This window comes from Zeus faber (genome assembly GCF_960531495.2).
Source record: "Zeus faber genome assembly, chromosome: 2".
NCBI lineage: Eukaryota > Metazoa > Chordata > Actinopteri > Zeiformes > Zeidae > Zeus > Zeus faber.
The window spans coordinates 18,029,162-18,041,648 of record NC_137189.1 but is presented as its reverse complement, the minus strand read 5'-3'; the positions used below and the strand labels follow the sequence as shown (position 1 = coordinate 18,041,648).

Below are 12,487 nucleotides of genomic sequence, written 5' to 3'. Positions count from 1 at the left end.
ACCAGGGGCCTGAGGTGTTTGAGGGCCAGCCTCTCGAATATCTTCATGACATTGCAAGGTCAGTGCCACTGGCCTGTAGTCATCAGGAGTCCTGGGCCGTCCTTTTTTAGACACGAGTGCCTTTACATTCTAACATTATGATTTATGACGTATTTCATGAACAGTGATTGCTAAAAAAGAAAAAGCCTACCCAAATGAGTGATTAGTCTTTAATAGTCTTCACAGCCTACATATTATTATCAGCAGCATCATCGTGCTGGGGAGGGTAAAGGCTCTACATGCTCATGGTTGCTTTGTAGTGAATACTATTTTTTCCCTAATTGTACGTATCTTCATTTGATTACATCTCTCAATTATACAGTAAATACCTTTTTTATAAGCTTATATGGAGGCAATCACAAAGTTTTGAAACGTGTCTGTTTCAACTGCAACACGTTGAGTCCTTGGAGAGACACATCCACCCAATGAATAACTAAATACGTTTATTATACAATTTTTATTACAGACAGTACATTCCCTCGGGTAAATTCAATATTCACACATGCTTTTAAAATTAAAGACTGGACACGTGGCAAGGTCTCCCTCCTCAGTTAACACTGTCGAGATTTTGCGTCTCCGCATCGAAGTCGGCGGCGTCGATGGCTGTCGCGGCAATGGACCTCCCCCCATGTTCTGTTTGGCATTGTGGTTAGTTGGGAGCAGAGGTCCAGAAGCAAGAATGGAGATTTCTTAGATCCAAGTCCAAATATCTTAGAGGGAGGATCTAGAACCGATGTGCCTCATGCCACACGGTTAATACCGTCGGTATTCGGCTTCTCCACCTCAAAGTCGGCAGAGTCACTGGCTGTCGTGGCCGAGGACCCTCCCCCCACTGGGGCTCTGGGCGGATCCCCACAGGCTTGGCCCGGTGGATCTGTCCTGCATGTGGGTGGGCTGAGGGTGGGGGCAGCCGCAGAAGGCCGGCAAGTGGCTGCCGGGCTCCTGGCAATTAAAGACAATTCATTTTTAATTGCAATTATTTGTATGATAGTTAATCACTTTAGAAATAGAAGAATAAAAGGATAGAAAACAAATAACAATGTGATGAAATTGAGATCCAAACCTATTCAGCTCTTACCTGTTGTCCATGGGAGGGCGTGTAGGCGGTTTCCCGGGAGGCGGTCGGGGCACAAACCCTTTCTGTTCGTGGAGGAGCGGGGAGTTCAGGGCCCGAGGGATCTTGCTCCTGTTGCTGGACAACGAGGACAGTGAGAGGGGGTCTTCCTGCCAGTCGGACCAGGACCCCTGCTCCGAGGAGAGGCTGTCCCTGGGCGAGGCACAGAGCAGGTCGTCGCAGGAGAGCGAGTGGGTGGGCGAGCAGTGCACGGGGCTGCTCCAGCGGTGACGCGGCTCCGCCACGGGGGGAGTCTGGGTGGAGTCCGGGGGGGTGGTGGGTACGGGCAGCCTCGGCGAGGAGGACGAGTCCCAACGTCTGAGAGGCGGCGACAGGGACGAGGACACGGTGGTCTCCACGGCTTCCTGTCCCGCCACAACGTCCTGGGGCTGCTGGTGGGGCTTGGAGGGTTTATCCAGTTTGCTGGTCTGAGCTTCCAGCGGGGTTGTGTCGCTCTTGTCCTGCACATGAGAGCGAGCAAGGGAAAGAGAGAGAGAGAGAGAGAGAGAGAGAGAGAGAGTCGACGAGTGGTCCGTTCAACTGGAGTGTGATGGAAAATTATCGATTACGACTGCTTAACTGAATCTTACAAGATACTTTGTCTTGCTTATACAAGAGTTAAAAGGATATAACCGTGTGGCGTCTGGCATTGATGTACATTGTCTCTTTCTTGAGTGGGCCGGGGATGTGATTTCTGGTGCAGGGGTGGAGCTTGGAGTGGCTGCTGCCGAGTGTTCACGCTGTCCTTTTAAGAGGGACTGTCCCTAAATGTCAGTGAGACCCTGGAAGTCAGGTATCCTGTCCGTGTGGCAACCCACTCTCCTAACAGTATGTACATTATCAGATGCCTTGATATAAAAAACGTATGATGCTTTGCTGAAACTGCAGGACTCCTTTGATGGGTTGAGTCCTGAACTCTTTAAAAAGCCACCGTGGACAAAGATGTTAGAACTCCTCTGGCATGCTCCCGAGTGTGTCAGACACCTTTTCTTGAACTTAATAAAGAAGAATCAGTTTTCCGTCCCAAGCGGAATTTCCATAGAAGGACTTCTGGTGAGTTGTCGTTTGTAAGATTCAGTGTAAAGCCACTTTAACAGGAAACAGCCCGGATGGGAAGGAACCCTGATTGGACGATCGATGAATTAAGATGCTTGTACACGGTTGGCGTCAGAATGCTCATCACCACATCAAACCATTCATTCCCTGCGGAGGGAGCGTTGAAGCCCAACATGGCAGCAACTGCCCCTGACCTGGCAGCAACTGCCCCAGAGGAGGCCCTAAAGTTCAAAGAGTTTGATCGTTACTTGATAATTATTAACTTGAAGCAATTCCAATGCATTATGGGCCAGCAGCCATCAAAAACAAATCTCTTTATAAGACTTGTAATGTTGAATGAGATATTAGTTCTAATCGTATATAGTAATTTTTAATGAGTTTGAGCTAATATCTAAACGATTTGGATAGCCTATATTTCTTCGTTCTACCTTGACAGCTTGATTCAGGTGTAGTCGTGTGTCAACTGCTTTAGTTGGGGCTCAACTAAATTTGAACCGCTATCTCTGATCAGTCTAATTAGTGGAGTTATAGATATGCACAATATAATTGACTATAGTTAACCTTTTAACACAATTCAACTTCTAAAAGCTTCCTGCATGCCTCGGTTGCTCTTGCCTGGTTCATTTGGGATCTGTTCAGGGGTAGGACTGAGGGCATCCGTCCCAGCATCCCTGGCAGCCTCCTTCGGCCCAGCAGCCACGTACCGGGCGTGGCCATGTGCGACAACACCAGGCTGCTGGGAACCGAGGTCGGCTGCTCTCTAGCGGTATTGGGCGACTGTCCGTCATTTTGTACGGCCGCATGGACCGCCGGCTTCGCGTCCCCGTGGTGAGCTTTCTCCCGCTTCTGCGAGAGCACGGGCCACGGTTTCCCCCTGAAACCAGAGCAGAGTTTTCAGTGTGAGGTCTGTACACAAATGATGATGACCTCTAGGGTGGTTGTGTGATTCGGTTGAGTTATTCTTTTTTTGGCTCACTAGGCTACATGCAGAGCTGGTAATCAGACAGGTCGATTTGGTAGAAGAGGCATATTTGAATCATTTGATCAGTTTTTCATAAAGGTAATCTTGTAAAGGTCAGTATTTGTTTTTTGTTCATAAAGCACTTTGTATTGTAAATGAATAGATTTGAGGAGTCCCGTTCTGGTAAATGGTATAACGGCTGGTCCAGGTCTGGAGATTCAATGGAAACAATGGTAAACAGAAGGCGCAGTTCAATTTCATCAACTTAGGCTTCAAAATCGACAGAAAAATAAAATAAGCAATAAAGCAGCTACTGTAAGTGTGTGAATCTCATGTGCATGTTTTTGCCACCAAATCCACACAAACGAAACTTATTGATGGAATTAGCAACAAGGGGCAGGGCAAGGTACTAAAAGTAGTAATTTTCAGGCACACAAAATACAATGTAATCTAAACACATTAAGCCCCAAGTGGCTTAATATGGTGCTTGTTCCAGTTATTCTGTCGCTGTGTGTTGGCCACTGCAGGTGACTGACCAGGCCTTCAGGAAGCGTTCGATGGTTGGTTTGGGGCGGGGTATCAGTATCTTCCTGAACGTCGGGATCCGCCTCATCCGTCGCAGCAGCGGCGGGACCTGGTCCAAAGACATCGTCCCAGAGAGAGCGCCCCAGAGAGCCCTGCACCGAGCATGTGTTGAAGGAGGGATGAAGAGGAGAGGTGGATGAAGACAAAATAAAAGTGAGCTGTGTCTCGAAACATTTCAAGGATGTTATCCGTTGACGACAGACATGTAGCATTGCAGGTGGAACGTTACAGATTTTCATTTGAATGTCATACATAACTTTTATTTTAACTGACCTTCCTGATGGCCGGCTCCCTGCTTGTGGTTCCGGTTGCGATCGAGCTTGTCCCACACGTCGATGTTGTGGGTGGTCTGCATGGGGATCGGGGGGTAGTTGACGCACCCCCCCTTCAGGACCAAAATAATGTGTTAATATAAAGAGTGTTATATTACAATAAAACAAACACTAAACAAAAGGCTGAACATCCCTCGTTCTTCTACAGTAGCTCCACTGACCCCATGCACGGTGATGTGATGCAGGTCAGCTGCCGTGCTGTGAGCACCTCCAGTGAGTGGCGTTTCTCCCAGTCGTACGGGTCGTTCTCCAGCACGTTGTGGCTCTTCATGGCGTTTTCAAAGCTTTGACAGGAAAGTGAGACACAAGAAACCAAAGTAATCAATCCACAAGAAAACGGAGCATATGATATGAGCCAATATTCTCGCAGTCTGCATGGCCTACCCAATAGTCTAGATAGACTGCCTAACATATTCAACTGAAGCATATCGTACAGTCCCTGTGAAGCCCGCCACAGGACCAGGCTGAGAAATAACAGATTGTTATTAAACCAAAACAAAGGAAGTGCCATCTGACAGACAAAACTGGTTGAAACAGAATCAGTGCGCATGAATGACATCATAAAGAATAATGTCATAAAGCATGACATCATAAAGCATAGAACTTTAAACTATAGATAATAATAAGAGTCTACATTTCATCTTCAAAGGGACGTTGCAGCATCTTTCCTAGTAAAAGTCACGAGTGGCTTTCTCTTATGTTGTTTTTTTTACCTTGGGGTCAAAGTATTGTTTTTGTTATTTGTTTTCCCTGAGGACTTTGTACATTATATCAAGTTTTATTTTTCATCAGCCTTTGGTTCTTCTCTGCGCTTGGCTCCAGGAAACCACATCCTTATAGTAGCAGTCACATCCGTCACAAAGTTAGACTGTTGTTTCAAAGCAAAAATACAGAAACAATGTTCTAGTGCAAAATCTTTAAACGACACATGGTAGCAAATAAAATACACAATGAAATAAAGATAAAACGCACACATCTTTCGACCAATCCAGCACTATAGATTGCTATTGATTATAGCTAGACTTGAAGTGACACTTAACTGTTTATGTGGACATTGATATTCTTGTCATTATTTAATACACAATCTGTGCAAAATATGGATCTTGGCCTCAAAATAACTTCTTAGCAGCTGGGATGCTGTAAACCTTTTTAATGTGCTGCATGCTTTTCACAGTCTGTCGTATAGGAGGTTTATTGTGAATATGAGTGTGACCGCGCCGCTCATCCTGAAACTACTTTCATCTCCCTCTTGGGTCCAGCATTCCAGTTTCACTGTCAAGATTCAACAAGGAGCCCCTGTGATATGTCTGTCTGCCCCCCCCCCCCCCCCCGGTGACTCAGTGACTCTCAGTTGAACCGCCACTCAGACACCAGCAACCCATTGAGATCGCCTAAACAATCGTCAAGAAAACAATCATACTCAATTGGAAGAGATTTAAAGATTCAAAAGATTACTTGTCACATACATATTACATGGCGTACAGAATGTAGTAGTGAAATGCTTTTTAGACAAACTCCAGAGACTGCCAGGCAGAGTATTACAAATAGAAAAATAAAGATAGGAATAAAAATAAAAAATGGGAATAAAATAAAAATTTATATACAGGATTTAAAATATAGCAACCACAGAAACTACATGTATATATTTATATATGTTGTGCAATGTTTGCATTGCTGTGTTTGAGAACTGAGAATAATAAATATCAAGGAATACTGTCCAGATGGGTGGTTGAGGGTACTTGAGCAGATGTAATCCTTAAATATAGCTTCAGGCAGCAATACACCGGGTCCAGTTTAGTCGTGTTAGGTACATATTTTTCATATTTTCATTGTTTTCCGGGTTCTCTGAAACGCAGCATGAGTTACAATTTTCCGAGTTTACATTGAATGCTGCATTGGCTCCTCCAGTATGCGGTGTACACAGCCGGTAGATACTGATCGTATAGGAACCGGTGCCCAACCCAACTGGCTCAAATGCCGCAAAAAATGGCGGGACACGACACTGGGTTGGGTGCGAACAAAATGTGTTTATTCATAAAAGGGGAGAAAATATCAAACAAAAATCTTGGTGTTGTGTCAGGTTGTCTCAACCGAGCGCATACTCCCCAGGGAACCCACTGCAGACTGATGGAGTCTACGCCACTAAATTGGATGATGTCACAAAGCGCCCCGCTTCACAAACCGCCCTCGCTCCATCACCCGAATGGAAGTTTTAGAACCTTGGTGTATTGGCGATGCACGAACATAACATGCATTGAATGCATTAACATATTTCCTGTTCCAAATATAGATAGATATGGATCAAACTTGAACCACAAGCTGTCTGAGACTTCTCAAATCGAATAAGACCTCAACCATATCCATGGACTCAGCGATGGTTGTGGGCAAGTCACTTTTAGCCTGAAAAATGCAAAGGAAAAAATAAAAAGTCGAGCGAATACAATAGGGTTCCAGACTTGCGGGCTGGACCCCTAATTAGTCTCTCAAAGCACTTCATGACCACCGTGGTGAGAGCGACAGGATTGTAGTCATTGAGGTGGGCTGGCTCGGCAGTCTTGGGCACAAAAGTGGACCTCTTGAAGCAAGTGGGCTAGGGCTGCAACTAACAACTATTTTGATATTCAAACAATCTATTGATTATTTCAATGAAAAATCGACTATCCAGATTATGAATCGTACAATTACGCAATGATCTTGAAAATGTAGCTTGACTTTCAAGGACTTTTCAAGCACTTCAGCACAAAGGGGCCTATTTTCATGGTTTTCCAGTACTTAAATCTCTGAGGATGAAACTCAAGCACCTCAAGGACCTGGTAATAACCCCGCTTTAATGAAATATGGGCTACTTTTATTAATCACACAACTCTGTCTATCAATACCCGAGTCTTCCGCAGTCGTTTCGGGGCATGTGGGGTTTCTCAGGTCCTATGTGGTTGGATGGGTGCTTTGCAGCAGTTGGATGGCGTCCTGGAAGCCGGGTGATGTATTCTTGGGGGGAACCCTGGGTTTGTCAAGGGGGGAGGGTACCAGTTGGGTCGCGGGGCCCGGCTCGAGGCCTGTGGTCTGTACTTGCAGTCTACGACCCACGTTCTGCCCTTGCAGGTGCGTCTTCTTGCTTCTTAGGAGCCGTCTTTCCCGCCATTGTACAGCTCATCATGATCCGTTGTATAATAGTTGCATGTGCTGGCTGACTGACTGGACTGGGTCTGACAATAAGAAAGGTACAAGCCTGGGTGTGGAAAGACAAAAACATGACATAGTAATAGTAGTAGTACAGTAATAGAAGTTTGACAAATAACCTCTTGAATTTGGAATCTTGACTCTTGATGAGGAGTTGCCGTCTAAGCCTCAACTTTATACCCGAGACGACTGATGTTTTCAATTGATGCAACAAGAATGTTTACGCTGTACAGAAGAAAACGTGTTATGTCGAGAAGTTTTGTCAAATTCATAAATGTATCACAACACAACTGTTACTCACCTGCCCAAAACAGACAGACCCAAACTTCTTTCAGGTAATCCCCGCGACACAAGAGCGTTTTTTCCACTTTGTGGTTGAGTTTGAGTCCATCTGCACAGGGGCTTCACCCCCTGTCTCATTTAAGGTGTCATAAACTTCCATGTCTGGAAAAACAAAACAAAAAAAACATTGGGAAACACGATAACACCCCAATTGTAAAACCCGTTCATTAATTTAACTCAAAGTCTTCAAATATGATCTTAACAGCACGCAGCCTGTTTGTTCATTTGAACAAGTTATTTCAGTATAATCTACTGAACGACGTCGTGGCGACCCTCCCCACCGTTTCAAGATGTACTGACGCGAATGTCGAATGGAATGTGGCACCAGAAAAGTTTGCATTCTGGTTTCTGGTACCTTATTATTTCTCAAAACAAAACAAAACAGTGCTTTAGAAAGTCGCCTTGCTCGGTGCATTTGACGACAGTGTACGACACACTTCCTGGATTTACGACATGCCAACGATCGATAGGCGTCTGGTGAAAGAACCCGGAAGTGTGTCCTGTTTGTTGGTCCGGAAACAGGGAAACCGTCAATAAGCCGTTTGGGTTGCTTTTGTTTTTGCATCGCATTTAGTTGCTCGTGTTCAGACTCGTAATAGAATAAGCACAATGTGCAACGGATGTATGAAAAAGGAATATCCTGACAGGGTAAGTTGTTGACACAACTCTACTTTTAGTGTGTGTGCGTGAGAGAGATTTGCCTTTCAAACAGAAAAATGGCCACAACAACAATAACAATTGACACACTGGCCCCGAATACATTCTGTTTTACTTTGCTCGATAAGCAACAAGGCTCACTGTTTCTTCCACAGGGGAACACCTGTCTGGAGAATGGATCCTACCTGATGAATTATGTGGCCTGTGCCCTCTGCCACCAGAGGGACTTTGTGTTGATCAGGAATAAGTCCACGGAAGATGAGGATGGAGAGGAGCTCGTCACATATGACCGTAAACTGAACCTTAATTATGCATCACTTCTTCCTGGATTTACAGAGAAAACTATTATTAGTAGTATTCACAGTGAATGTCACGTGATGCTTTTAGAAGCATATATATCAATACTGCTCGCATGCCATAACTTCAATTCCAACATGATTTAACGAAGGTCTACATTTATGTTTTGTTCTGTTGATCTACTCTGTATCGACCTGTACCCAAGAATAAACAGAACTCATCTGGGGGGTGGTATCAGTGCATCTCTAAAGATTGTACTAAAAATATCCCTTTGTCGTTTTACCTTTCAGATGTTTGTAAAAACTGTGACCATGTCATCGCCAGGCATGAATATACGTTTTCTGTTGTGGATGAATATCAAGTAAGTAAGGGTTCAAGTCTCTTTATTGTTGTATTTCTTTCATAACTCTGTGAAATATAGCCATTTTTTTACGTGAGGACTGGAATCATTCAAGGAGAATAGTGTTAAAAGAAAGTGTTTAAAAAGAATACTGAGTGAGATTTTCTTTTACAGAGATTTGTTGTCTCAATTATCTTCAGTAACAGCCTGTTTGCATTGTCCAGGAATACACAATGCTATGCATGCTGTGTGGAAAGGCGGAGGACTCCATCAGCGTGCTGCCAGACGACCCCAGGCAGTCTGCCCCTCTCTTCTAGCTCTGAGGCTCCACGAACATTGAACTGTCACAAGGATGCTGCGGTCTGCCCACTTCCATTTTCATTTTTAATCCCACGCTTGTCCCAGTGTTGCTTACACATACTTGTGGACTAGGGCGACTAAACTGTTCAATATTTTGCATGCCGCAAACAGGATGACCATGTGGCTTTTAGTCATACTGGTCCTGCATTGAAACAGGAAATATGATATAAAATGCATAGTTCTATGTGTTCACCTTAAAATATTTTTTATTTTACTATCCAACATGCTTTGCAACAGCAGAGGGAGTATTGAGTGGACATTGAGTGTATCATAGCCAAGATACTATGGTGATGTCAGAACAAGCAAACCTGACAGTATAGCAACCTTTTTTTTATCAAGTATGTCACATTTAAATACACTCACTGAGCACTTTATTAGGAACACCTGTACACCTACTTATTCATGCAGTTATCTAATCAGCCAATCGTGTGGCAGCGGTGCAATGCATAAAATCCTGGAGATACAGGTCAGCAGCTTCAGTTAATGTTCATATCACCCATCAGAATGGGGAAAAATGTGATCTCAGTGTTTTCCACTGTGGCATGATTGTTGGTGCCAGAGGGTTTGAGTATTTCTCTAACTGCTGATCTCCTGGAGTTTTCACACACAACAGTCTCTAGAGTTTACTCAGAATGGTGCGAAAAAAATAAAAAAGAAACATCCAGTGAGCGGCAGTTGTCCGGACATAAACGCCTTGTTGATGGGAGAGTTCAACAGAATAGCCAGACTGGTTTGAGCTGACAGAAAGGCTACGGTAACTCAGAAAACCACTCTGTACAACTGTGGTGAGCAGAAAAAAAAAAATCTCAGAATGCACAACACATTGAACCTTGCGTCGGATGGGCTACAACAGCAGAAGACCACGTCAGGTTCCACTTCTGTCAGCCCAGAACAAATAGCTGAGGGTGCAGCAGGCACAGGCTCACCAAAACTGGACAGCTGAAGACTGGAAAACGTACCATGGTCTGATGCATCTCCATTTCTGCTGAGGCACACAGATGGTAGGGTCAGAATTTGTTGCCAACAGCATAAATCCATGGACACAACATGCCTTGTGTCAACAGTCCAGGTTGGTGGCAGTGCTGTAATGGTGTGGGGATTTTTACTTTGGCACACTTTGGGCCTGTTAATACCAATCAATCATCATCATGCAACAGCCTATTTGAGTATTGTTGCTGACCATGTGCATCCCTTCATGGCTACTTCCAGTATGATAATGCACCATGTGACAAAGCATGGTGTCTCAAACTGGATTCATGAACGTGACAATGAGTTCAATGTTGTCCAGTTTCCTTTCCAGTCACTGGATCTGAATCCAATAAAACAACTTTGGATTGGGATAGAACGAGAGTCGCAGCATGAATGTGCAGCTGACAAATCGGCAGGAATTGCGTGATACAATCATGTCAACATGGATCAGAATCTCAAAAGAAAGTTTCCAACATCTTGTGGAATCCATGCCAAGAATTTAGACTGTTTTGAGAGCAAAGGGAGGCCCTACTCAGTATTAGTGTAGTGTTCCTAATAAATTGCTCAGTGATTGTATGTACATGGGCTGATAGAACATTCACATAATTGTTATACCGTATGTGACACCAGCAGTTTTATTGGTAAATATTTTTTGTAGGTATCTTTGCAGTTGCTCCAAATGTAGTCTATTCCATGACTGAATTTTGCATATTCTCAATATGAATTTTTTTTTTTCTGCCTATTATGAGGAATCAAATTATTTTAAAATGTTAATAAATCCAAATGACTCTCAAATGAAAAGCATGTGCGATTGCTATTTTCTTTTCCATTTCTGTTTTTTAAAAGCTGTTTGCATAAATACATTTCCATTTAGTTGCCGCTGGTATGAATTCATCTTTTATCTATAACTCTTGGAATCTCTATCTGTATGTCCTTCGATTATCTTGCGGCCATTCGTCAGATCTACTTCGCACTTGGCAGGTGCATTGCTGGGGACCCAAGAACATGCAATGTCAAATATGGTGCAACACAAGACAAGATGTTATGTTAATAAACTTTGAATAAACAAGTGAACAGCTAGCCGCTCTGTGCAGCTGGGGTGCTTTGACATCATCCAATTCCTCTAAGCGGGGCGGTTTGTGACATCATCCAATATGTTGAGCACGAGATGCATGCCTGGCAAGCAACACTGCGCGCATTGCTAACATGAGGGCAGAGGAAGCACTTGAGATGCGAGCCGAGCGCGTGACCTTTAACGGCACAGGCAAGGAGACTTCTACCCGGCGAGCGGAGCGCCTGGCAGTCCACATAAACGACACTAAATCATTGCAGAAACCTGGACCTGAATGATCCTCCAGAAGATCTAATACGCCTGTTTTTTCACATTTGGTGCTATTTTTTATTGCAAAGTTGTCCGTACATGTTGTTAAACTGCCATCTTGAATGGGCATGCACGAGAATGAATCTGTATGCTGTATGCATGTCCTATTATTTCAACCGATCTACGTCACACTTGGCAGGTGTATTGCTGGGGACACAAGGACATGCAGCATCAAATTTAGTGAATTTGGACACATGACATGTAATATTAATAAACTCTTTGTGACTGAGTCACAGAGTATCCTTCCCCGGTGTATGACTTTAACTGGCAGTTTCATCTTCCACTGTGAAACACAGGACTAAATTGACATTTTATTAAACTGACATTAAAATGTCTTAAAAGTCTTGAATTTCGAATGGGCATGTACTAGTAAATGACAATGGAAAAGAAGTTGGCATAGAAGTGATTAAGTGGTGCAACGGGGCAGGGGAGTGTCAAGGATAATGTATGTATGCGTCTATAAATACAGAATTTTCAACGACGATTCAATATCTGGAATGGTCCCAAAAAACATTGCACATACAGACATTTGTTATGCTCCCACTTCACAAATGAGACTCACTAGTTTTGTTCAGTCACTGTTTATTAGTTCTAACGTGAATCGGCATATGGTAAGCAAAGCTTGCTTTTTCATTGTCAATGTAAGAAATACTACTGGACAAAATGTTGCTGGTTTACATGATCATGTATGCTGATCAGAAACATGGCTCAGTAAAAAAAAATAAAAAAAATAAAATAAAAAAATAAGCTTAAGCTGACAATACAAATGAAAAAAAATAAAAAGGTATTTGGTAATGACATCCATGCACCTTAACAATAACCAAGTATGAGTGGATTTACATTCCAACATGAGTTTTTCGCGAACAAAGTTGTT

General features: G+C 43.6%; 1 protein-coding gene and 1 long non-coding RNA gene across 2 annotated transcripts; one reads left to right on the top strand and one right to left on the bottom strand.

The window, feature by feature from the left end:
- Positions 1-6,161: 6,161 nt before the first annotated feature.
- On the bottom strand, positions 6,162-8,020 carry LOC307246067. The gene is made up of 3 exons (XR_013844693.1): positions 7,965-8,020; positions 7,569-7,711; positions 6,162-7,316 (listed from the first exon to the last, which is right to left on the bottom strand). It is a non-coding gene; the product is annotated as an uncharacterized lncRNA (long non-coding RNA).
- Positions 8,021-8,102: 82 nt separating this feature from the next.
- Positions 8,103-11,175, top strand: churc1 (churchill domain containing 1). The gene is made up of 4 exons (XM_079996852.1): positions 8,103-8,257; positions 8,422-8,557; positions 8,854-8,924; positions 9,128-11,175. Exons 1-4 carry the CDS (start codon positions 8,219-8,221, stop codon positions 9,218-9,220), a joined length of 339 nt encoding a protein of 112 aa, XP_079852978.1. The 5' UTR covers positions 8,103-8,218; the 3' UTR covers positions 9,221-11,175.
- The last annotated feature ends 1,312 nt before the right edge of the window (positions 11,176-12,487 follow it).